Source organism: Lepus europaeus, chromosome 7 (genome assembly GCF_033115175.1).
Source record: "Lepus europaeus isolate LE1 chromosome 7, mLepTim1.pri, whole genome shotgun sequence".
NCBI classification, from domain to species: Eukaryota; Metazoa; Chordata; class Mammalia; order Lagomorpha; family Leporidae; genus Lepus; species Lepus europaeus.
Window position 1 is genome coordinate 131910768 of NC_084833.1, and position 25057 is coordinate 131935824.

Consider the following 25057-nt stretch of genomic DNA (forward strand, 5'->3'; position numbering starts at 1 on the left):
CTCTGTCTCTTTCTCTCACTAACTCTGCCTTGCAAAAAATAAAAAATAAATAGATAAACCAACATTATAACATAAAAACCTTGTGATATAATAAAGCTACCATTGGGACTCACAATCAATTATGATGTCACAACAATCATTGTGATGCCATAAAGCAGTACTATGGTCATATATATATATATATATATATATATATATATATATATAGTAGTGTCAAATCAATCATGGACTCATTAAAATTCTTACACCATAACCTATTATGCTGTCATAAAACTTCCATCATGAGGTTATAATCAATTGGGATATCATAAATGACACTGGCTGGACATGACATGAATTACCGTTGTGATGTCATCATCAACTGTGAATTCATGAACCAATATTTTGTTATCCTAAGCTTCCATTGTAATGTCATAAAACTACAAATATCATGTTATAATCAACTGTGATCTAATTAAAACCATTTTGATGTCAACAGATATCATGGCATGAAAAACCATGTTATAAATGACAAACCTATAATTTTTATGTCATAATTAATTGTGATTTCATAAAAATCTTTGAAATTTCCTAATCAACTAGGATGTGAGAATCCATTATTGTTATATCACATATCTACCATAGCGATGTCATAATCAATTCATAAAAATCATTGTGATGTTATACATCTACCAATCTGAAGTCATAATCAGTTTGTGTTGCCATAACTCACCATTGTGATATCATTAGTAATTGTTATGCCATATAAACTATTGGGCTCTTGTATCAGTTGTGATGTCATAAATGACCACTGTCATGTTATAACCAACTAGATGTCATAAAATAAACTGTGATGGAATAAACCAATATTGTGATGAAACAGAATACTATTGTGTTGTCATAAAACTACCATTGCTATGTTATAATCAATTGTTATGCCATAAAATCTCTCATGTTAGCATAATCAACTGAGATATGAAAATCAATAATTGTTATGTCATAAACCAACCACTTGATGTCATAATCAATATGGAGTCTTTTTTTAAATTTAAGTTATACAAGTTTCATATATTTCATGTATGCAGGTTTAGAACAAAGTGGGGTTTTCCCTCCTCCCACCCAAATTTCAAATCTTCCCCCTTCCCAGGTTCCCATTCTTAATTTTTATGATGACCTATTATCAATTCACTTAGTTATCTTATAGTTAGCCTTACTCTAAGTAGAGGATTTCAGCAAATAGTGTAAAGATAAAAAATACAAAACAAAATAAAGCAAAACTGAAGATTGTTCATAAATGGAAGAAACCAGGGCTATAAGCAATCATCCATTCTCCAAATGACTATCTTGCTTGAATACATTACATTTCAGGTATTCTGTTAGTTGCATCAGATCAGGGAAAACATATGGAATTTCTTTTTTGTGGAGGACTTGCACATTTCACTAAGTATAATGGTATAGAGTGGTGATCATCTTGTTGCAAAATAAAGAATTTCACTTTTTTATTTGCTTTTACAGCTGAGTAGTACTCCATAGTGCATATATATAATAATTTCTTTATTCAGTGCCTAGCTGATGGACATCTGTGTTGATTCCACATCTTAGCTACTGTGAATTGAGCTGCAATGAACTTGGGGGTACAGGTATCTCTTTCATGTACTAATCTTTTGGTTTGGTTAAATTGCCAGGCGTGGAATGGCAGAATAATATGGAAGGTCTATACTCAGGTTTCTGAGTTATCTCCATACTGTCTTCCACAGTGGTTGCACCAGTTTACATTCCCATGAGCAGTGGATCAGAGTACCTTTTTTGCCACATCCTTGCCAGCATTTGTTGATTATTGTTTTCTGTATGAGAGCCATTCTAACTGGAGTGAGACGAAACCTCATTGTGGTTTTGATTTGCATTTCCCTGAAGGCTGTGAACCTGAGCATTTTCCCAAGTGTCTGTTTCCCATCTAAATTTCCTCTTTTGAGAAACACTTGTGTAGGTTCCTGCCCATTTCTTTATTGGATTGTTTATTTTGTTGTTGATGAATTCCTTGAGCTTTTTATATATTCTGGATGTTAACCCTTTATCAGTTGCACAGTTTGCAAATATTTTCTCCCATTCTGTCAATTGCCTCTTTATTTTGCTGAGTGTTTCTTTGCAGGACAGAAGCTTCTCACCTTGATTTAATCCTATTTGTTGATTTTGGCTTTGATTGTGCTTCTGGGGTCTATCCAAGAAGTCTTTGCCTATGCCAATGACTTGCAGAGTTTCCTCACTGTTCAATAATAATTTGATGAAATTGGGTCATAGGTTTAATTCCTTTATCCATTTTGAGTGGATTTTTGTGTAGGGTGTAAAGTAGGGGTCCAATTTCCTACTTCTGCACTTGGAGGTCCAGTTTTTCCAGCATCATTTGTTAGAGACTGTCCCTTTGTACATGGATTGATTTTTGCGATTTTATTAAATATAATAACATCACAGCTTTCTGTAGACACATGGATTGAATTTGGGAGTTTCTATTCTGTTCCATTAATTTATATGACTGTTTTTGTGCCAGTACCAGGCTATTTTGATTATCCTGTAGTTTGTCTTGAAATCCAGGATTGTGATGCCTCTAGCTTTGTTTTTGTTGTACAAGATTGCTTTAGCTATCCAGCATCTCTTGTGTTTCCATATGAATTCTAGCATCATTTTTTTTCTGGATCTGAAAAGAATGTCATTGAAATTTTGATTGATATCATATTGAATCTCTAAATTTATTTTGTAAGTATAGATATTTTGGTGATGTTGATTCTTCCAATCCATTAATGTGGAAGATTTTTCCATTTTTAATATCTTCTTCTATTTCTTTCTTTAGTGTTTTATAATTTTCATCATAGTAATCTTTGAATTCTTTGGTTAACTTTATTCCAAGATATTTGATGAATTTGATTCTTTTTGGAGCTACTGTGAATAGTACTGATCTTACAAGTTCTTTTTCAGCCATGGCGTTGTCTGTGCATACAAAGACTCTTGATTTTTCCGTGTTGATTTTATATAGCACCACTTTACCAACTCTTTTATGAGTTCCAATAATCTGAGTGAAGATTTTTGAATCTTCTAAGTAGCATCATGTCATCTGCAAATAAGGATAATTTGAGTTCCTCTTTTCTAATTTCTACCCCTTTGATTATTTTTCTTGCCTGATGGCTCTAATTAAAATCTCCAGAACTATATTAAAAAATAATAGTGAAGGCCAGCACAGTGGCTCACTAGGCTAATGCTCCGCCTGCAGCACCGGCACCCCGGGTTCTAGTCCCAGTTGGGACGCTGGTTCTATCCTGGTTGCTCCTCTTCCAGTTCACCTCTCTGCTGTGGCCCGGGAGTGCAGTGGAGGATGGCCCAAGTGCTTGGGCCCTGCACGGGCGTGGGAGACCAGGAGAAGCACCTGGCTCCTGCCTTCAGATCAGCACAGTGCACCAGCTGTATCAGCCATTTTGGGAGTGAACCAACAGAAGGGAGACCTTTTTCTCTGTCTCTTTCTCTTACTGTCTAACTCTGCCTGCAAAAAAAAAAAAAAAAAAAAAAAAGACTCATCCTTTTCTGGTGTCATTTCTGGGGGTGGGTGTTGACAGCTTTTCTTCATTCAGTAGGATGCTTGTCGTGGGTTTGTTATATTGCCTTGATTGTGCTGAACAATGTTCCTTCTATACCCATTATCCTTGAGGTTTTCACCATAAAAGATGTTGTGTTTTATCAAATGCTTTCTCTGAATCTGTTGATATTATCAGACGATTTTATTCTTATTATTTGTGAATGTGGTTTATCACATTGATTGATTTGTGAGTATTGAACTACTGCTGCCTTCCGGTGACAAATCCCATGGGGTCAGGCTGCATTATCTTTGTGATGTGTTGCTGGATTCGACTGGCTAATATTTTGTTGAGGAGTTTGGTGTCTATGTTCATTAGAGAAATTGGTCTATAGTTCTCTTTGTTGCATAGTTTCCAGGTTAAGCATTAGGATAATGCAGGCTTTGTAGAAGCAGTTTGGGAGGATTGCCACCCTTTCAATTGCTTTGAATAGTTTGGGAAGAATTTAAATTAATTCTGTCAAGCAAGTACCTGCACCCAATGGCGCGGCCTCCTCTGGGCGCCGGCGCAGCCCCTGGACCTGTCACTCAAATCTCTGCAGCCAATGGCACAGCCGCCTATCATTCACACTCCCAGCGCCCGCCTCCAGAACTGTCACTCTAGCCCCTCCAGGCAATAGCGTAGCCACCTGTCACTCCCAGCCGCTGCGCCCGCCCCCTGACCCGAACAGACCCTCCTCCGATACCCCGGCGCCTGCGCACTGTACCCACCTCCTGCCTGTCACTCAAGTCCCTCCAGCCAATGGCACAGCCGCCTATCACTCACACTCCCTGCGCCCGCCCCTGCCTGTCACTCAAGCCTCTCCAGCCAATGCCTTGGCCCCTGTACTCTGGTCCCGCCCCCTTATGTCATTCAAGTCCCTCTGGTCAATGTGGTGGCGCCTGTACTCTGGTCCCGCCCAGGAATTAGATTGACAGCCCCTGCAGCCAATGCCCCGGCGCCCTGGCGAGGACCAGCCCCCCCGCGCTGACGGACAACCGCGCCCATCATGGCTTCCGGCGCGCTGCTGGCGCTGAGCGCGGTGCTGGCCGCCGGCGCGGGCCCCGGGGCGGTGGGCGCGGGGTCGCTGCGGGTCGGGGTCGTTCAAGGCTCGCGCTGCGCGGCCCGGTGCCTGAGTCTGTGGCTGCTGCAGGTACGCGGGGCCCCGCCAGGGGGGTGCGCGACGCGGAAATCCGCCCGGGACGCGATCGTGGGGCTCCCCCGGCGCCCCAGGGACCCCCGCGGGTCTCCTTCAACCAGCAGCGTTGCAAAAGTGCCCGAGCATCGGCCATCGGTGTCCCCTCAGAGGAACCCCGGCCCCCAACCGGGGGGTTCCGGACGCAGAAATCGGCCCGGACGCAGTCGCGGGGTTTCCCCGGCACCCCCAGACGCCCACAGACCTCCTAGATCCCCATGGACCCCCTCGGATCCCCACGGTTCTCAGTAAACCAGCGGTGTTGCAAAAGTGCCCGGGCCTAGGCCTCGGTGTCCCCCTAGAGAAGACCCGGCCCTCACCAAGGGGGTGCTCCCAACGTGGAAATCGGGCCAGGACGCGATTGCTCCCCCGGCGGCCGGAACCCCGGAGGCCGTCAGGAACCCCCACGGATCCCCAAGACCCCCGTAAACCGGCGTCGTTGCAAAAGTGCCCTAGCATCGGCCGTTGGTGTCCCCTTAGAGGGGCCCTGGTCCCCAGCCAGGGGAGTTCAGGAGGTGGAAATCTGCCCAAAATGGGATTACTGGGCTGCCTAGGCTCCTCCAGACCCCCATGGCTCCACAGAGACCCCCAGCGACCCCTGGGACCCCCTGGCAGAAGCAGCAACGCTGCCCCTCACGCAGGGCCCCCAGAGTCTCCGGGGTTCCAGGCCATTCTGTGGGGCCTGGGGGCCAGGGGCGTGGGGGGCTCTGACTAGAGGAGACTTGGGGGCCCCCCTAGGGTCCTAAAGAATCTTGGGGGACCCCCCAGGGCCCTAAGGAGAACTGGGTTGGGGAGAAAATAAAGGAAAAAAAAAACACTGTGGGGTGCTGTGCCTGGGGATGAGGGTGTGAATGTGTGCCTGTTTTCTTTTTTCTTCCGCAGAACAATGGTTCCCTGGTTTGGTGCCAGAATGACAAGCAGTGTTCGACGGTAGGATTCCTAGACGTGGATGCAATCCATGTATGAAACACACCTGTTGGACACGGGAACTCCACAGGGAGCAGGTGCACAGTTGCTCAGGTTGTTGATGGACATTCTCACGTACGATGTCAGGGATCAGCCCAGGCTCTTGTCATTGACTCGGGGACTCCGTGCACCTGCTGGAGAGCCAGATGGAGATCCTGATGTAGGCTCAGAGCCCAGTGCACCTGCTGGAGACCCGGATGGAGCCTCTGGTGCAGGCTCTGGGCCACATGCAGCTGCTGGAGACCCGGATGGAGATCCTGGTGCAGGCTCAGGGCCCTCGTGCACCTGCCTGAGACCCGGATAGAGCTCCTGGTGTAAACTCGGGGCCCTCGTGCACCTGCTGGAGATGCGGATAGAGCTCTTTGTGTAGACTCGGGACCCCGTGCACCTGCTTGGACCTGGATGGAGCTCCTGATTTAGACTTGGGGACCCATGCACCTGCTGGAGACCGGGTTGGAGCTCTGGGGGTCCTGTACACCTGCCGAGCCCCGGATGGTGCTCCTGGTGCACCTGCTGAGCCCCAGATGGACTCCTGTTGCCGTCTGATTAACCTCCTTCTTCTCTCCTGACAGTGTCTGGAGCCCTGCAAGCACCCAGGGGAGCTGGAGACGAAGTCATGTCAGAACTTCTGTGAGGTGAGGATGTCGGTTTCTGCCCCCCTCCCCCCCCAGCAGCTGACTGTCGGTTTCAAAGCCCCCTGTCTTTCTCCCTTCCCCCCAGCCACTGTTCCCGGTGTGGAGCCACGAGTGCCTGAGCAGCTGCGCCTTCATTCGCTCGCTGCTGGTGGCCAAGCAGGGGACGTGTCCAGCGCCGGCCCGAGCCAGTGGTTTCGCAGCGGCCTGCGTGGTTGGCTGTGAGGCCGACCCTGAGTGCCCCGGGGGCCGGAAGTGCTGCTCCAATGGCTGTGGCCGCACCTGCCAGGCACCCCGGGGGGCCTTCAGAGGTCAGCGGGGGCTGTCAATCACGGTGGGGGCGGGGCGGGGTCGCTGTGAGCTCCAGAGGTCTCAGGGGTCTCCATGCGCTCCAGGGAGTCTCCAGGGGTCTCTGTGAGCTCCAGGGGGTCTCCAGGGGTCTCTGTGAGCTCCAGGGGGTCTCCAGGGGTCTCTGTGCACACCAAGGGGTCTCCAGCGGTCTCTGTGAGTCCCAGGGGTTTCCAGGGGTCTCTTAGCATCCCTAGGGGTCTCTGTGAGCTCCAGGGGTCTCCAGGAGTCTCTGTGACTCCCGGGGGTCTCTGAGGGTCCCCAGGATTCTCTGGGAGTTTCTCTGATTCTCAGGGGTCTCTAGGGGTCTCCAAGGGCCCCAGGGGTTCTAAGGGGCCCCCGGGGGTCTCCGAGGGTCCCAGGGTTCTCAGGGGTCCCCAGGGGTCTCTGTGAGCTCCAGGGATCTTCAGGAGTCTCCCAGGGGTCTCTAATGGTCTGAGGGAGTCTCTGGGGGTCTCTCTGACTCCCAGGGGTCTCTGGGGGGTCTCCAAGGGTCCCAGGGGTTCTAAGGGGCCCCCGGGGGTCTCCGAGGATCCCCAGGGTTCTCAGGGGTCCCCAGGGGTCTCTGTGACTCCCAGGGGTCCCCTGGGGTCTCCCTGACCCGGGCTCCTTTACCCTAGGGGTCCCCCTGAAACCCCGGAGGCAGCTACGGCTCAGGGAGCTGGGGTCAGGGCCCCTGGAGGTTCGGTGGTCGTCCAGGTTCAACGTCTCCCTGGAGCCCGTGGTGTACGTGGTGCAGCGCCGGTGGAATTATGGGATGGCGCCCAGTGAGCACGGGGCCACTGCATGGGAGACGGTGGCCCAGGTCAGTTGTTGAAATATTTAAATTGGTGGGCGGGGCCTGGCAGCCATCTTGGGTCCCCGTCCATCATTTTTATTTAATTTCCGGTTCACATCCGGGCCATTTTCTGTGTCCCCTGTTCCAGACCACAGACCAGCAAGTCCGGCTGCCCGATGTCCGGCCCGGCCGCTGGTACCAGTTCCGAGTGGCTGCTGTCAACGTGCATGGCACCCGGGGCTTCACCACTCCTGGCAGGCACTTCCGGTCATCCAGAGGTCAGTGCAGGGCCCCGCCCCTCCAGGCTCCTCCGTGCCTGGTCGATCGGGGGCTCCGTGGCCTCGGCCCCCGTGGCTCCCCCACCTGGTCCATGAAGCCCCTGTTCATGGCCCGTGCCGTGGCTGTGGCTCCCATGGGGCCATGGACCCCAAACCTGGTCCACCGGGGGCTCCCGTAGCTGGGGCTCCCCATATCCAGTCCCCGTGGCCGGGGCTCCATGGCCCATGCCCATGCCCAGGCCGGCCCCTGGGTGACGCCGTCGCGCCTCATGGCCCCTCTCCGCTGGGTTGCAGCTCCGTCGGCCCCACCGGCCCCTGCCGACCTGCGTGTGCGGAACTCCACGGTGCACGGCGCTGATGGGACTGTGGCTGCCACCGTGGCCTGGGAGCCCCCCGAGGACCCCGACGTCCCCGTGCACCACTACAGGGTCTCCTGGGGCCACGTGGCCGAGGGGCAGCGGCGGAGGAAGACAGCAGACGGGGTGAGCGGGGCGGGGGTGGGGCTGCGGCCCCCTCGCAGGGGTTCCAGTAATCTGAGATCCCTGGGATCCCAGGTAATCTAAGGAATCTCTAAGGAATCCCAGTAATCAGACAGATCCGACTGAGGGATTCAGGTAATCTGATGGGTCCTTGGGCTCTGAGGGACCTCCCCCCGACCCCGCAGCGCCGGAGCTCAGTGACCCTGCAGCGCCTGCGCCCTGGTGGCGTCTACACCGTGCAGCTGCAGGCTGTGAGCCAGTGGGGGCCGATGCGGCTGCGGAGCCCGAAGGCTGCCCTGCACTTCACGGCCGCCAGCGGTGAGTGACATTTCCAGACACCGGAAGTCCCGCCCACCCCCACTCACAGTGAGTGGCATTTCCGGACACTGGAAATCCGGTCCACGTACATCTGCTCATGGTGAGTGACGTTTTCTGCACATTGTAAGTCCCGCCCACTCCTCTCAGTGACACAGTGACACCGGAAGTCCCACCCACTGACTTCCGCACACTGGAAGTTCCCCTGTGACATCTGCTTCTTTTAGAGCTGTCGTCAGACATGAATGTCTTTTCTGCTCCAGCGCAAGGCATTGACACTGAGTCAGCATCACTCGAACTTCCCAGGAGCCTTTGCAGTGAGCACTCTGTCAATCATGGGTCATCAGCATTTTGAACGGACTTCCCAGAAGCCTTTCTGGGAAGGGCTCATGTCAACAATGGGTCGCCATGGAGACGCCTCTTGGACTTACCAGAAGCCTTTGCAGTTGGGGCTCCTGTCAATTGGTGCAGTCCCCGATTCACACAGGCATGACTGCCACACCCATGAACATGCATGTGCAAACCCGGCTACATACGTGTGCACCCACACGCGGGTCCGGGGTCACGATCTTTGATGGAGAGGCAGCTGCATGACCCCAGGGTCACAACCTTTGATGGATAGGCGGCCGTGTGACCATGTGACTTTTTTTATTTAATTCTCATCCCTCCCGATTGGGCCATGTGGAAAATTGCAAGATGGCTTCCTGTCGCCTGGTTATTTATTGACTGCAATAAACATGGTCGGGGTCTCTGTACGGTGGCCCTGTTGTCCTGAGGGTCCGGGCTGCCCCGACCATCAAATCCGGGGATGGGTGGAACACTCAGGTCCCTGGAGTTCACCCTGGGGCCCCTGGACCAGAGTTCCTGGTTCTAAGCTGCTGTTCCATACTTGCCGAGTCATGGTTCTATACCTGCCAAATCATATTTCTATACGTGCCAACTCATGGTTCCATACCTGCCAAGTCATGATATCTATACCTGCTGTCAGGCTTCCATACATGCTGAGACATATCCTGCTGAGCCATCTTTCTATACATGCTGAGTCATGGTTTTACACCTGCTGAGTCATGTTGCTATAGGCTCTTGTGGTGACAGCAGAAAGTGCTCTGTGCCGGAGACAGACTCTGCTGTGCAGTGACTGACAGCATGGCTTCTCTGTGACTGACAGCTGCTCCAAGAGACCCGGGACCCTCTGGGTGGCCACCCCTGATCCCCACTCCATTCTGCACAACCAGGGCCAGATTGGTGGTTTCCCGGTCCAGTCAGGGGTGGGCTCTGAGGGTGACAGGTTCCTGGTACAGTCCGGGGCAGACTCTGAGGCAGACGGACAGGATCCCAGTCGGTTCATCTGCATCTATAAGGAACACCTGCTGCTTCCTTTGCAGTGAACACTTTATGGGATTCATTGTGGACCCTGAGCCCAGGTTCCTGTCTGTGTCAAAGATGGCCAACTGATCCACGGATGGAGCCACAGGTTTGTGTCCAGGATAAAGACAGCCGACTGAGCCACACGTGGCCCCAGGTCTGTGTCCAAGATAAAGATGGCCAACAGCCACGTGGGGAGCCACGCGTAGCCCCAGCTTCCCAGCAGGTGCATGGCTACGGCCCTGAGGCCCCAGCTGCCCAAAGCTGCAGCCATGGCTTCCAGACCACGTGGCCCGGGGCCAGCTGGTTGGGGACATTGGGGGGCACAGAGCCCCGGTGCTCTGCCGCCGCCTCCAGGATGGCCTCCAGGATTGCCCGGTGGCGTGGCTCGGTGTGCGGCGTGAGGGGCACGGTCTCACCAGGGTCTCGGGCCAGGTTGAAGAGCAGGGGTGGGTCGTGGTTCGTCACGTGGGTGGGACCCTGGCACAGGCACACGTGGGTGGGGAAGCAGCCGTTGGCGCCGGCTGGGTGGAACTTGGGCGTGAAGAAGAAGGCCTTGAACACGGCTGAGCCTGGGGGCGGATCCGGGCTGTCAGTCATGGGGAGGGACAGGGCTGGGCTGTCAGTCGGGGGGAGGGTGAGGCCAAGGCTGTCAGTCACAGGGAAGGGCTAGGCCAGGCTATCAGTCACAGAGGACCTGTCAATCAACTATGGATGACCTGTCAGTTATGGGGATGACCTGTCAATCAATAACGGGGCTGACATCTACCTCTACCCAGCATGCCCCAGGGTCCACGCCCACCCTTCCCAGCATGCCCTGGGGTGCACACTCACTGTTGCGTGGCAGCCAGCGCACAGCCTGCAGGTAGGCATTGCAGTAGTGGAACAGGAACTCGTGGGCCGACCGCTGGCTCTGCCCCCGGAGGAGGGGCATCAGGTCCCGCCCATCAATCACCCTGGGGGAGTGGGGCTTGTGTGTGACTGGCTTTGGGGGTCCCTGGGGGGGTCTCCCTTGAATCCCAGGTCCCATCTGTAAACCACCCTGGAGGCAGGTCTTGAATCTGTCAATCACCCTGAGGGGCGAGCTTGTGTGAGACTGACTTTGGGGGTCCCATGTCCCATCTGTCAATCACCCTGGGGCAGGGCCTGCATCTGTCAATTACCTGTCGTGGGGCAGCGGTGCCCCCGTGAGCCCGGCCACGGTGGGGAAGATGTCCATGTTGCTGGTGGCCGCGTCCACCTCGTGTCCGGCAGGGATGACCCCAGGCCAGCGCAGGACCCCCGGCACCCGGATGCCTCCCTCCCAGTTGTTGGCTTTGCCGCCTGCAAGGGACAGATGGGAGGGAGAGGCGGCTGCTGGATCAGCCTTGTCCACAGGGTCTCATGACATGGCCTGGTCTCATCCTATAGGTTCAGTGATTCTATGTTGAACATGACGGACTCTTATTATGACAGAGTCCCCTCCCTGACCTCATAGATGCGATTTGGACCATAGGGTACTTTTATATTGACAGTATGCTCTAGAAGGGACTCTTATTTTGACACAGACTCCTCCGTGATGACCCAGACACCTGCAGCTCCACCCTGGGGACTTTTATTATGACACAGCCCACTCCATAACATCTTAGGTTCAATATTGACCAGGAGGGTCAATATTTTATTGTGATAGGATCAGCTCTAGCGGGGACTAGATGACATGATCCCCTCCACGACTACCCTCGACCACGGGGCACTCTTATTATAACAGGGTCCTTTTCATGACATCATAGATTCGATCTGGACCATGGGGGAATTTTATGACAGGGTCTGCTCTAGGAGAGACTCTTATTATGACACAGTCCCCTCCACGATGAACCAGATGCCTCCATCTTGATCTTGAGGGACTTTTATTATAACAGGGCCTGCTCTGGCAGACACTTATATGACAGGGTCCCCTCCAGGATGACCCAGATGTCTCCATCTTGACAGTGGGGGGGGGCTTTTATTGTGACAGGGTCCCCTCCAGGGTGCACCTGATGCCTCCCCCTGGGCCTTGGGGGACTCTTCTTGTGACACTGTGACCCTGAGACCCCTGCTCACCCCTGTAGATGCCATTGCTGCCCCCGTGGACCTCGCCCGTGGCCGTCACCTCCTCCACGTGGGCGCCCTGGTCAGATGAGAAGTAGACGATGGTGCGGCTGGCCAGGCCCAGCTCGTCCAGGACCTGCAGGATCTGGCCTGGACCAGAAGAAAACAGATTATCTGGTGCCAACCAGCTTGGGGACCAAGATGGCCGACAGGGACGAATTCACATTGCAATATGAGATTCGGCCCCCTGTGGCGCCAGAGACAAATTCAAGTTGCAATATGAAATTCAGCCAACCAGTGCACCAGAGAAATTCACGTTGCATTCTGGGATTTGGCCACCAGGTGGCGCCAGAGACACACGTGCATACCCACGCTCCAGTCCAACTCCTCCACGGCGTCGCCATAAGCCCCATGCCAGCTCCTGTGGGCGAACTCTGGGGAGGCGAACAGGGCTGTGTGCACGTGGATATAGGACAGCAGCAGCAGAAAGGGCTTCTGGGAGTTCCTGGAGGGAGGTGGGCAAGAAAAAATGGGCGAAACACTTGAACAGGTAATTTTTTGGTTCACAGAAGGCGATGCAAAATAGACACCGGAAATAGGCAAAAAGGGTTCAGAGTATATCTAAAATGGCTGCCGGAAGTGGGTATAACAGCAAATCCGGAATGGCCACTGGAAGTGGATGAAAAAGCACTTAGAGCCGATCCAAAGTGGGCACTGGAAGTGGGCATAAAATGCTCAGACCTGACCCAAAATGGCCTCTGGAAGAGGGCAAAGAAGCTCAGAACTGATCCAAAACGGCCACCGGAAGTGGGCATACAGCATGCAGACCCACTCAAAATGGCCACCGTGGACTCACCGCCGTATGAACCCTGCGGCCTCCTCCGTGAGCCTCTGCGTGAGGTTCTCATAGTCCAGAGGCTGCTGGGCCACCTCGAAGTCGCGCATGAGGAAGCAGTGGAGTGGCCGGAAGTAGTGCCGGAACAGGAAGTGGCCACCCAGCAAGATGGCCACGGGCAGCAGGAGGCCCAGGAAGGCGGCAGGCGGCGGCCGGGCCAGGCCGAGGCAGCGCAGGGCGGCCAGGGTCAGGGCAGCAGTGCCCAGGGCCTGCACGGGGACCACCACGATCCAGTGCACGGCACCCTCAAACACTGTGCCAGCCCCTGGCTTGCAGTCCCGCAGGTTGGTGGCCGGGAGCCCGAAGAACTGGTCGAAGCCGTGGACCCGCGGGTGGTGGCAGAAGTCATGTGGGTGCCGGCAGCTCAGGCCCAGGTGCCACTTCCCTGGGACCAGAAGTTCGTTGGTGATAGCCTGGTCCCACCCCGAGGGCCAACTTCCTGTCACGTGACTGGAAGTGCCTTCTCCTGCCTTCCCTGTCTGCATTTGACAGGGCCGAGGGCAGGTGATGGACAGCCTACGCCCACCCCAATGGCCAACTTCCAGTCATGTGACCTGACTACCTTCTGCTGCCTTCCCCTGGGTGGGGTCCTCCCTTGCATGTTGCTGCTACTTGACCACGCTATGCCTATCTTTTTTATAACGGAATTCCCGCCCACCCCAGAAGTCCCACTTTGAAAGTTCTGCCCACCCTGGAAGTCCCGCCCCCGCCCCGGGCATTCCGGAACCTTCTGTACCAACAAGCGCTGTGGTGTAGCCGCGGGCCTTGGCTAGCCTGGCGAACGTGACCTCGGTGGCCGGGAGACCCCCAGATGAAGCCGGGAATAGGAAGACACCCACCCGCGACCGCGCAGCCATGCCTGGGGGGCGGGGAAGAGATGAAGCCCCACCCCTGTCCCCTTGCCACTCCCCCACCTCCGAGGACAAGCCCAACCCTCCCCGGCCCTTCCCCCACCCCTAAGGAAAGCCCCGCCCTTTCCCAGCCCCACTCCCGTGAACCACAGACCCGAGCGCACCGGGTAGCGTCCAGTCAGAAAGGCTGCACGACTTGGTGTGCACAGTGGGGCAGCAGCCAAGTGCTGGGTCAGTTTCACGCCATCACGTGCCAGCTGGTCAATGTTCGGGGTTCTGGGGGCAGAAGAGACCCAGATGAGTCGTGGAGGCTGCAAGATGGCCACTGTTCAGTTACAAGATGGCTGCCCAAGAGACCCGGATGACTGTGCTACAAGATGGCTGCCATCAAGGCTATAAGATGGCCACTCGAGAGACCTGGATGAGCTGTTGAGACTACAAGATGGCCACCAAGGAGGTACAAGATGGCCGTCTGAGAGACCCAGATGAGCCCTGGAGGTACAAGATGGCTGCCCAAGAGACCCAGGTAAGCCATTGAGGCTACAAGATGGCCTCTGTGGAGGTACAAAATGGCCACCTGAGAGACCCGGATGAGCCCTTGAGGTTACAAAATGGCCACCCGAGAGACCTGGGTGAGCTGTTGAGGCTGCAAGATGGCCACCGTGGAGGTACAAGATGGCCACAAGATGGCCACCCTAGAGACCGGGATGAGCCCTGGAGGCTAGAAGACGGCAGCCTGAGAGACCCAGATGACAGTGCCACAAGATGGCTGCCTGAGAGACCCTGATGTCTGACCTGAGCGTCCTGTTGCCGTAGCAGCCGAGGTCACCAATGCCGAGGTCATCGGCCAGGAGCAGGACGATGTTGGGGAGTGGGGCTGTGGTGGCAGTGTGGGCGTGGCCTTGGCTCGGACCCAGGAAGAGGAGGAGGAGGAGGCATGAGGCTCTCATCATCCTGCACAGAGAGACAGCAGTGTCAAAGCTCCCTGCTCCTCTGTTTCAAGGCTCTCCGCCATGACTTTTATTACAATAAAAGAGGGCGAGGCTCTGAGCCTTGAGTGGCGGGCTCTCCATTCAATGATTCTCAGGAGGAGACAGGGCTTTGAGTTGATTTGCTTTCCCACTTGCATTAGTGATGGGCAGGTCACTGAGTAGCTATGGACTACATATTGATCACTATTGTTTATTGATCATGAATTATAGATTATTGATTGGTTATCGAATATTGATTGGTTGTCGGTTATTGGTCATTGGCTGATTATTGGTGATTAATTATTGGTTAATGGTTAGTTTTAAGTTTATTTTTCATTAATTTCTGAAATTGAGGCTTAAATTTTATTCATTTTTCTGGAAGTGAGGAATCAAAGTCAGAAACCAATAAATGATCAATAAGTGACCGATAATCACCAGCCACCAATAGCTAATAAATAATCGACAACTAATCGATAATTGATAACTGATCGATAGCCAATACCCAACAGCAATAACTAAGAGCTAACCAATAACCGATAGCTAATCAACAACTAAATAATGATTGATAACTAATCAATAATTAACGGATAACTGCTAGCTAACCAAAAACCAATCATTGACCAATAAGGAATAGCTGATCAATAACCAACTAGTAACTGACCAATAACCAATAACTAAGCAATGGCTGATCAGTAACTCACTGATCACCAACCCATCACTGACCCATAACTAACCAATAACCAATCACGGACCAAAAACCAATCACTGACCAATCAGCCATAGCCAAACGATAACCAATACCGAACCAATAACCCGATCCAGACACGTCTTCACCGGTGGTCCCCTCTCTCATAGCAATCGGACACAGTCAGATTCGAATGCCCATTTCCTGGGTGCTAGAACCTGCACCGGCCCTGGCTGGAATCTTCCGGCCTCCAGACAAATCCGCACAGACTGACAGCTGTCAATCATATCAACAGCATGAGCTTCTGACCCAGATGCTAAGACGCATTCATTGCTGGGGACACACATTCATCCCTCAAGGCTACCACATATAGAGAACATTCCAGAAACCCCAACCGCCTTCTGCTGAGAAATGCTGACTCACACTGGCCTATGTGTCCATCACTCACTCAATCAGGCCGACTCCCAGAATAGATGGATCAATAGTTGGCTACGAAGAAGACTCTGGAGTCCTCTGGGTAGGGTGCTGGATGCTGAGTTATCCCAGCTACAGAACCAGGGGGAGGGTTGAGAGCGGGTGGAGGCTTTGTGCAGCAGGAAGCACCATGGCTCCACCCACAACTGGATAGCCCAGATACATTGTAGCAATTCTAATTCTCAAAGTTAATACATTGTAGCGATTTAGATTTGGGTCTCAAAACACAAACCTGATACACTGTAGCAATTTGATACATTGTAGAAATTCCTAATCCACCTCTAATTCATCAAATTTGATACATTGTAGCAATTTGACACACTGTAGCGATTTTGACTCCAACCTTAGCTCACAAACACAATACATCCCAGCTATTTGATATATTGTAGCAATTCTAACTCACAAATTTGATGCATTGTAGCGAATTTAACTTCCGTTTTGATTCGCCAATCTGATACATCATAGCGATTTGATGCAGTGTAGTGATTCCAAATTTAAATTTAACTCAGAAACTCGATGCAATGTAGCAATTTGATACATTATAGCAATTCTGAATGATTGCAGTTCATGAATCTGATACATTGTAGCAATTACAGATCGCAATTCTGATACATTGTAGCTATTTGACCCACCGTGGCAGCTTCAATTCACAAACTTGACACATTGTAGCAACCCAATACAACCGGCCAAATTCAATACAATGTTGCAAGTTTGATGCGCTGTTGTGATTTCTTGGTACCATGTAGCAAGGTGACCCCAGGACCTTGGCACAGCCCCCTCCCGCATGTCCCTGACCCCCCACTCACCGCTCCCTGGTAGGCTCCAGGACACGACTTCCCTCTGCCAGAGCCAGACCCCGTCTGCCTGGGGCCTTGGCCGACAGCTAGCATGTGTCAACCCCCACGTCAATCAATCATTACCACCACGTCAGAGAGAGATAGGTCTGTGGCCAATGGCTCCCGGCTGTGACTCAGTGAGAAAAAACTCACGGCTGAGCCTAAGGGTGACGGAGCCACCCCGGGGGTGGCTAAGTGTACCTGCCAGGCCCCATGGCACACATAATTAGGCTGTCAATCATCAGAGGACTTCCTGTACAGGGTCATGGCAGGGACAGGGAGCTCCTGGGGGCCCGTGCACCTGCAGGAAACCCGGATGAGCTCCTAGGGGCCCCGTGCACCTGCTGGAGACGAGGATGGAGCTGCTGGTGCAGGCTCAGGGCCCCGTGCACCTGCTGGAGACCCGGATGGAGCTCCTGGTGCAAGCTCAGAGCCCCGTGCACCTGCTGGATACCCGGATGGAGCTCCCGGTGCAGGCTCCGGTCCCGTGCACCTGCTGGAGACCAGGATAGAGCTCCTGGGGGCCCTGTGCACCTGCTGAAGACCAGGATGGAGCTCCTGGTGCAGGCTCATGGCCCCGTGCACCTGCCGGAGACCCGGATGGAGCTCCTGGTGAGGCTTGGCCCCCGTGCCCCTGCTTGGACCCGGATGGAGCTCCTTGGGGCCCCGTGCCCCTGCTGGAGACCCGGATGGAGCTCCTGGTGCAGGCTCGGGGTTCCTGTGCACCCACTGGCGACCCGGATGGAGCTCCTGGTGCAGGCTCGGCCCCCGTGCCCTTGCTGGAGACCCGGATGGAGCTCCTGGTGCAGGCTCGGGCCCCGTGCACCTGCTGGAGACCAGGATGGAGATCCTGGGGGCCCCGTGCACCTGCTGAAGACCAGGATGGAGCTCCTGGTGCAGGCTCATGGCCCCGTGCACCTTCCGGAGACCCGGATGGAGCTCCTGGTGCAGGCTCATGGCCCCGTGCCCCTGCTGGAGACCCGGACGGAGCTCCTGGTGCAGGCTCAGGGCCGTGTGTCCCTGCCGGAAACCCGGACGGAGCTCCTGGTGCAGGCTCAGGGCCGTGTGTCCCTGCCGGAGGCCCGGACGGAGCTCCTGGTGCAGGCTCAGGGCCGTGTGTCCCTGCTGGAGACCCGGACGGAGCTCCTGGTGCAGGTTCAGGGCCCGTGCCCCTGCCGGAGACCCGGATGGAGCTCCTGGTGCAGGCTCATGGCCCGTGCCCCTGCCGGAGACCCGGATGGAGCTCCTGGTGCAGGCTCAGGGCCATGTGTAATCCTCCCTGGGCTGTGTGTGTCCGGAACGTTCAGTCCGGAGGTCATAGTACCTGAGCCGCACAAACAACAGCCGCGAGGAATTTGTTCCCTGTGTCAACACCCGGGGTTGTGCAAGGCCAGCGTCACCAGTGTGGGCGGTATGCTCTGGCAAAGGATGAGGCAATCACTGAGCACATAGCCCTGGGCCTTGGTTATTGTTTGGAACTTTGTAATATTGCAGAGGCGGAGACACCTGTCCATCACCCCGGAAAGCCTGTCAATCACTCATCAGAAACCGGTCAGTCACTCCATAAAATTTTTTTTAATTCGCGAAGGCTCTGTTTAATCATAAAAATGCTCTTTGGCCATAAAAACACCTTTTCAGACAGAAACGTGCCCGTGTTTCTGTCAGAAAATTTTCCGTCAGAAATTCGAATTTCTGAGAGAAAAATGGGGAATGGGAATTCTGGGAATTCTAGAAGCAGCGGCTTGTCCGTGTGCTGTCCGCTGTCCATCAATGTTGGCAAGATCCTTGATGGGCGGATCCATTATGGCTGCCGCTCCTGTAAGAACTTGAAGCTGCCAGCATCCAACATGGCTGCCACTCCAGTGAAAACGAGAAATTCCCAGACTCCAGTATGGCTGCCGCTCCTGTCAGAGCACGAAATCGCTAGGATCCAAGATGGCTACTTTTCCTGTCAGAAAAAAAAAATTCCAGAATCCAGTATGGCTACCGTGCCCATCATAACTAGAAATTGCTGGAAGCCAATATGGCTGCTGCTCCTGTCAAAAGGAGAAATTGCCAGGATCCAACATGGCTTTCGGGGCCGTCACAACAAGAAATTGCCAGAATCCAACATGGCTGCCACTCCTGTCAAAAGACATTGGAATCCAATGTGGCTACCTTTTCTGTGAGAACGAGAAATTGCCAGCAACAAATATAGCTGCTGCTCCTGTCATTGCCAGATTCCAACATGGCTGCCGCCCCCGTCAGAAGTCGGAATTCGCACCCGAGGCACACACTGGGGAGACTCCGCCCTCGCAGCACGAACGGCCCCCAGGGGAAGTGGGGCCTCCAGAAGGTGTAGGCGTTATGATCTGAAGCCAAGCGTAACACATCATGAGGGGGAAAACAATTTCGTCGGGCCTCTATTAAGGGTTGTTAACAGGCACTTGTATTGTGGGTTGGCTAACCCGCCAGGGCGCTGACGCAGACGCCGCAGTGCGCATGCGCCGGCCCCATTCCTGTCAATCACTCGAGCCTGAGCCGCCCATTGAGGTAACTGAGCAGTGCCCGAACGCGAGCGCGCTTGCGCGGGGTTGCCTAGCAACAGAGAAGTCCGAAGCACGCGTGCGCAAAGTCCCAGTCCACAGGGGCACAAACGCGGCTATGCGGGGTTACTAGCGATGGGGAGAAAGCCGGACGGTGCGTGCGCCAAGTCCCAGCGCCGTGGAACGCCGAACGCATCGGGGCGGAGTTGCCTAGCAATGGGGCAATGAGGAAAAGGGTGTTTCGCGCATGCGCTATGCCTGTCTCCGCCCTTGGGTGCGGCCGCCTCCAATGCGCATGCGCGAGGCCTCCGGGGCGCCTCTGTCTCACACTGCCCCAGCGCCCCTCAGCTTGGCGGCGCCCGGGACCCCGCGACCTGTCACTCACCTCATCTTCGACCTCGGCAGACTCCCTGCTGGGTGCGCAGACGACCCGGGCGGAGGCGCGCGGGAGGGGCGGGCGTCTCCACGTGCGGAGGTGACGGGTCTCCTCAGAGCAGGGACCCTCGCTGCGGCTCGGCGACCCCCGAAACGAACCGAGAGCGCAGCGAGCGGCATCTACGCGGCCCCCAGCGGGCGGCTTCCGGTCCGCCGGGCGCGTGCACGGGAGGCGCGCTCCCCGGAGACCACCCCGGGCGGGCCTTGGACTCCCCGCCCCGAGCCCGAAGGCGCCAACCCGGAAATTTACCATGCTCCGCGGTATTTTCACAAGGTCCCTGAATTTTCCCACGGTCTGGTCCGTCGGCCTCGGGGGTTGCAACTGGGAAATGGGCTTGCTCTGGGGTGGCTAGGGTCCCGCCCCGTGCCCCTGCTGGAGACCCGGATGGAGCTCCTGGTGCAGGCTCAGGGTCCCGTGCACCTGCTAGGGACCCGGATGGGCTCCTGGTGAAGGCTCGGGCGCTTGGCTGGGAGCTGAGGATGTGAGGGGCGGGCAGCTGGCACGGGGAGCCGCGCAGATCCTCGCGGATGCCCTTGGGCTGCGGGGGGAGGTAGGCGAACCGGGGCTGCAGCATTAGAGTGGGGGTGGGGGGGTGGGGGGACGGCCGATCGACCTGCTCCCCTGGGCAGGACTCATGCCTAGTGCACCCAGAACGTTCTAGAAGTTCTACGGATAAGCCTTGGCTGACTGGAAGGGGAGTGTCTGGGAACCAGTAGTGGGGGTGTGACTCCTCCCAGGGGGTCCGGAAGCCGGAAGTGGGGTTCCCAAGAGATTTTATTTATTTGAGAGGTATAGTTACAGAGAGTGATGGAGAGAGGTCTTCCTTCCTCTGTTTCACTCCTTCAATGGCCACAACAGCCAGAGCTGAGTAGATCCAAAGCCAGGAGTCAAGCGCTTGTTCTGGGTCTCCCACACTGGTGCAGGGGCCCGAGCACTGGGGTCATATTCTACTGGTTTTCCAGTCCACAAGAAGACAGATGGATCAGAAAAGGAGCAGCCAGGATGTGAACCAGCGCCAATATGGGATGCCGGTGCTGCAGGAAGAGCCTTAGCCTTCTATGCCTCAGCACCAGCCCCCAGAGATCACTGAATTTATGGCTGTCATCTTTATGGTAGTGTAAGATCTGAGGATTATTTAGAAATATCCTTTTGAATCCTTTAAGATGGAATTTCCAGTGATTGCCACTGAATATAACAAATATATACATTACAAATGGAGAGAGGTAGAGACAGAGAGAGAGGTCTTCCATCTGCTGGATCACTCCCCAGGTGGCCACAAAGGCTGGAGCTGCGCTGATCTGAAGACAGGAGCCAGGAACTTCTGGGTCTCCCACGTGGGTGCAGGGGCCCAAGGAGTTATGCCATCTTCTTTCACAGGCCGTAGCACAGAGCTGGATCAGAAGAGGAGCAGCCAGGACTAGAACTGGCACTGATGGGGATGCCAGAGCTTTAGGCCAGGGCGTTAACCCCCTGCACCATCATATATCCTTAATTTGTTTCCTGGAGAAGATTTAAATTGTTTTCCCCTTTTAATACAATTATAATGGACTGTTTTTAGCACCTTGTCTGACATTGGTTTTTCACACCTCATTCCTTTTTCTAAAGTTTTACTTATTTAAGAATCAGAGCCATGAGGAGGGACAGAGGGAGAGAGAGAGAGATAGATCTTCCAACTGCTGGTTCACTTCTTAGATGGCTGCAACAGCCAAGTCTGATCCAGGCTGAGGTCTAGGAGTTTATTCTGGGTCTCCCACAAGGGTGGCAAGGGTCCGAGCCCTTAGGCCATCTACCACAGCTTTTCCCAGGTCATTAGCACAGAGTTGGATCAAGTGTGGAGCATTTGGTGCCCATATCATATGCTGGCATCACAGGTGGTATCTATTTTATTAACTTTTGCATCCCCTTATCATTTTGAGATTCTGCCTTTGACATTTTACCTACCACTCATTTTGATATTATCAACCCTGTGACATTGTAACTTCACCTCACAACTGTGTGTACATATTTTTTCAGAGAAATTTAAGGTGAGACCTGGCCATTAACCCTTTATATGTAACATTTTGCAGATTTTGTTGATGATTCTGGGGATCTAAATTTACCGTTTATTATTGAAAGTGGCATACTTCTACATAGTTAAGCCTTTTAGCTTCTTTAAAGTTTTATTTTAACTGAAAAGTAGAAAAGAAAGAGGAGGGAAATTCCGTGTATTTTTTGCCCACCTAATTGCCACAGCAACTGGGGCCAAGCCAAGCCTAAGTCAGGATCCAGGAACTCCATCTGGGCCACTGATGGGGATGGCAGGAAACCAATTATTTAGGTCATAATCTCCTGCCTCCAAGGTACATTAGCAGGAAGCTGGATCAGTAGTGCAGAACAGATGGTACTCCAACCCAGCACCACAATGTTTGATGAGGGCATGCTCATTGGTAGCTTAATCCACTGCACCAGAACATGTTCCTTGGGCTGCTTATTTTGCTTCTGTGATAGAAGGTATTATATTTGCTATAACTATATTGGATTTTTTAGCATTCTTTTTCAATTCAATTGAAATAATCTTGCTTTTGTCATTTGGTCTATATTAACTTATTTCTATTTTTCGTCCCAAGTTATTCATTTTTTCTTACAGTGATAATAATAGGCTTTTCACAATTGCCTGACTTTTTCAATTATATCTATCTATTACCAGTGTGTGTGTGTGTGTGTGTGTACACACACATATTTATTTGAAGATCAGAGTTACACAGAGAGAAGAGAGGCAGAGAGAGAGAGAGAGAGAGAGGTCTTCCATCAACTGATTGTCTCTCCAATTGGCTGTGACTGCTGGAGCCAGGAGCCAGGAGCTTCTTCTTGGTCCACGTGGGTGCAGGGGCCCAAGGACTTGAGTCATCTTCTGTTGCTTTCCCAGGCCATAGCAGAGAGCTGGATCAGAAGTGGAGTGGCTGGGGCCAGCGCCAGGGTTTAATAGGCTAATCCTCCACCTGCAGTGCCAGCACACCAGGTTCTAGTCCTGGTCGGGGCGCTGGATTCTGTCCTGGTTGCTCTTCTTCCAGTCCAGCTCTCTGCTGTGGCCCAGGAGTGCAGTGAAGGATGGCCCAAGTGCTTGGGCTCTGCACCCCATGGGAGACCAGGAGAAGTGCCTGGCTCCTGGCTTTAGATCAGTGCCATTCGCTGACCACAGCAGCCATTGGTGGTGAAGCAATGGAAAAGGAAGACCTTTCTTTCTGTCTCTCTCTCTCTCTCTTACTGTCCACTCTGCCTGTCAAATAAATAAATAAATAAAGTAGAAGTGGAGCAGCTGGGACATGAACCGGTGCCCATATGGAATGCAGCACTGCAGGCAGCAGTTTTAACCACTATGCCACAGAATCAGCCCCACCAGTGTATATTTTTAATATCTTAGTCTGAGCCAGCCAAACACTATCTGTTTAGCCTGGTTAGCTTTTTTTGAAGCCATCAACACAAAATCTGTAGGTTTTCTGAAAACTGTCATGTACACAGTTTCTCACAGTCATGTTATTTCATTTAGCAGGTAACATGTTTTATACTTTTTGCATGTTTATGAAACTCTAAATTTTGCCTTTGATTTTTAAAACTTCCACACTGTAATTCAAAATATGTAAATCTATCCTTTCATATATTGTAGAACATAACATGATCTTTGTATTATTTAAATTTCTGAGATTTTTTTCATATTTTTTAATATTAATGAAATTGTGTTGAACTATTTATCAGTAACTTCTGTTATTGATAAAAAACTTTCTGTTTTTCAAACCATTATTTCCCCTTTCAAATTACTTATTACTTCTCACAGTAATCATATCTTATTTCATACTGTGTATGTCCATTTTTATTTTTGTCAGTAATCACACCATGTTTTTATAATAGATGTATCACTTTTTATTTTTTTTTTTAATGTATTGCTATAACCTGTGTATCACTGACATCCTAGTAAGACAGGGGTGATACCATGATCCCATGCCAAGCTTGGCTTACATTTTCATTGCTAGTTCATCAGATTGCTCAAAGTTCTGTGAGATCTGGAATATTTCATGTATATACTTCAGAGTCTTAGGTCAGTTGTATTCATTCTTCCTTTCCAATTAACACATTTTACCTTTTCCAGATCTTTACCACTTGTGTATGGAATTTTCTATCATGCATTCTAGACACTGCTATAAAATGGAAACATCTCATCATGATTTAAGGGACTCCAATTAAGAATATTTTTAAAAGATTTTCATTCATTTTAGAGGTACCTTTAGTTACATACAGATAGAGGGAGAGACAGAGAGAAAGTTTTTCAACCCACTAGTTCACTTCCCAAATCACTGTTACAGCTGGAGCAGGGCCAATCCAAAGCCAAGGACAGAGATTTTATGGGACTCCCACGCAGGTTTGGGGGCCTAAGTACTTGGCCCATTCTCTAACTGCATTCCCAGGCTGTAGCAGAAGGCTGGATTGGAAGAGGAGCAGCCAGGACATGAACCAGCACACATCTGGAATGCCAGTACCACAGGCAGGGCTTAGCCTACTACGCCACAGCACCAGGCTGTAAAAAATATGTTAAACTTTGCTGTAATTAATTATTTTTCACCAAATACCTTTATGTCTGCTAATTTCTCTATTATTATTCCACCAAGTTTTTCACTTTTTCTTATAGATTTAAGACAATCTTTAATGTACATCTCTCTCTCTCTCTCTCTCTCTGTCTCTCTGGCCAGGAGCCAGAAGCTTCTTCCAGGTCTCCCACATTGTTGCAATGAACCAATAACTTGGGCCATTCGCTGCTACTTTATTGGGGTCAATAGCAGGAATCTGGATTAGAAGTGGAGCACCCAGGAATTCAATTGCTCCCTATACAGGATGCCGGCACCAGTCCTGCAGTTTCTAATTCTGCCCTTACAGTGCACTGCCTACCCTTTTATTTTTTAACTATTAATCCCTAATCAAGTGTGGTACATCATTCCCTATTCCACCATCTTGGAATGTCTCACATTTCTTCATCCAGTCAACCGTTAGTGGACAGGAAGATTGATTCCATATATTAGATGTTGTGAATAGAGTGCTATAAAAATCGGATACAGAAAGCCTTTTCTTATACCAATGTCATTTCATTTGGGTAAATTCCCAGTAGTGGGATGACTGTGTTATATGGTACATCTGTAGATTTCTTAGAAATCTTCATAATGTCTTCTATAATGGTTTACATGCCCACCAACAGGGTATTAGAGTCCACTTAGCCCCATGTCCTCACCAGAATTTTTGATTGTGTGGAATATAGACATTCTAATCAGGGTGATATGATACATAATTGTGTCTTATTTGCATAACTATCCTGAGCATTTCATGAGTCTGTTGGCCATTTGTATTTCATCTGTTGAAA

General features: G+C 52.0%; 2 protein-coding genes across 5 annotated transcripts; one reads left to right on the forward strand and one right to left on the reverse strand.

Moving 5' to 3' along the window:
• The first annotated feature begins 4587 nt into the window (after positions 1-4587).
• LOC133764047 (anosmin-1-like) lies at positions 4588-9114 on the forward strand. The gene is made up of 9 exons (XM_062197681.1): positions 4588-4731; positions 5656-5703; positions 6312-6374; positions 6460-6682; positions 7340-7524; positions 7646-7775; positions 8070-8257; positions 8440-8572; positions 8833-9114. Exons 1-9 carry the CDS (start codon positions 4588-4590, stop codon positions 8922-8924), a joined length of 1206 nt encoding a protein of 401 aa, XP_062053665.1. The 3' UTR covers positions 8925-9114.
• Positions 9115-9200: 86 nt separating this feature from the next.
• Positions 9201-19882, reverse strand: LOC133763580 (steryl-sulfatase-like). Of its 4 annotated transcripts, XM_062197384.1 has the most exons (11): positions 16684-17045; positions 15520-15679; positions 14543-14701; positions 13902-14023; positions 13633-13755; positions 12858-13281; positions 12370-12506; positions 12014-12151; positions 11098-11257; positions 10769-10890; positions 9201-10506 (listed from the first exon to the last, which is right to left on the reverse strand). In XM_062197384.1, the coding sequence occupies exons 3-11, from the start codon at positions 14698-14700 to the stop codon at positions 10169-10171; spliced, it is 1722 nt and encodes a 573-aa protein (XP_062053368.1). In that variant the 5' UTR covers position 14701; positions 15520-15679; positions 16684-17045; the 3' UTR covers positions 9201-10168. The 4 variants fall into 4 exon arrangements, with proteins under 4 accessions (XP_062053368.1, XP_062053365.1, XP_062053366.1 ...); XM_062197381.1 differs by lacking the exons at positions 15520-15679; positions 16684-17045 and adding an exon at positions 19624-19882; XM_062197382.1 differs by lacking the exon at positions 15520-15679.
• Between the last annotated feature and the right edge of the window lie 5175 nt (positions 19883-25057).

Coding starts and splice junctions, on each gene's coding strand:
- LOC133763580 (XM_062197381.1), bottom strand. CDS start 19,793: ATGCCGCTCGCTGCGCTCTCGGTTCGTTTCGGGGGTCGCCGAGCCGCA. Junction 13,756..13,901: donor ACGCTACCCGGTGCGCTCGG/GTCTGTGGTTCA, acceptor CCCGCCCCCCAG/GCATGGCTGCGCGGTCGCGG. Junction 13,282..13,632: donor CTACACCACAGCGCTTGTTG/GTACAGAAGGTT, acceptor TTCTGGTCCCAG/GGAAGTGGCACCTGGGCCTG.
- LOC133764047 (XM_062197681.1), top strand. CDS start 4,588: ATGGCTTCCGGCGCGCTGCTGGCGCTGAGCGCGGTGCTGGCCGCCGGC. Junction 5,704..6,311: donor ATGACAAGCAGTGTTCGACG/GTAGGATTCCTA, acceptor CTCTCCTGACAG/TGTCTGGAGCCCTGCAAGCA. Junction 6,683..7,339: donor ACCCCGGGGGGCCTTCAGAG/GTCAGCGGGGGC, acceptor CCTTTACCCTAG/GGGTCCCCCTGAAACCCCGG.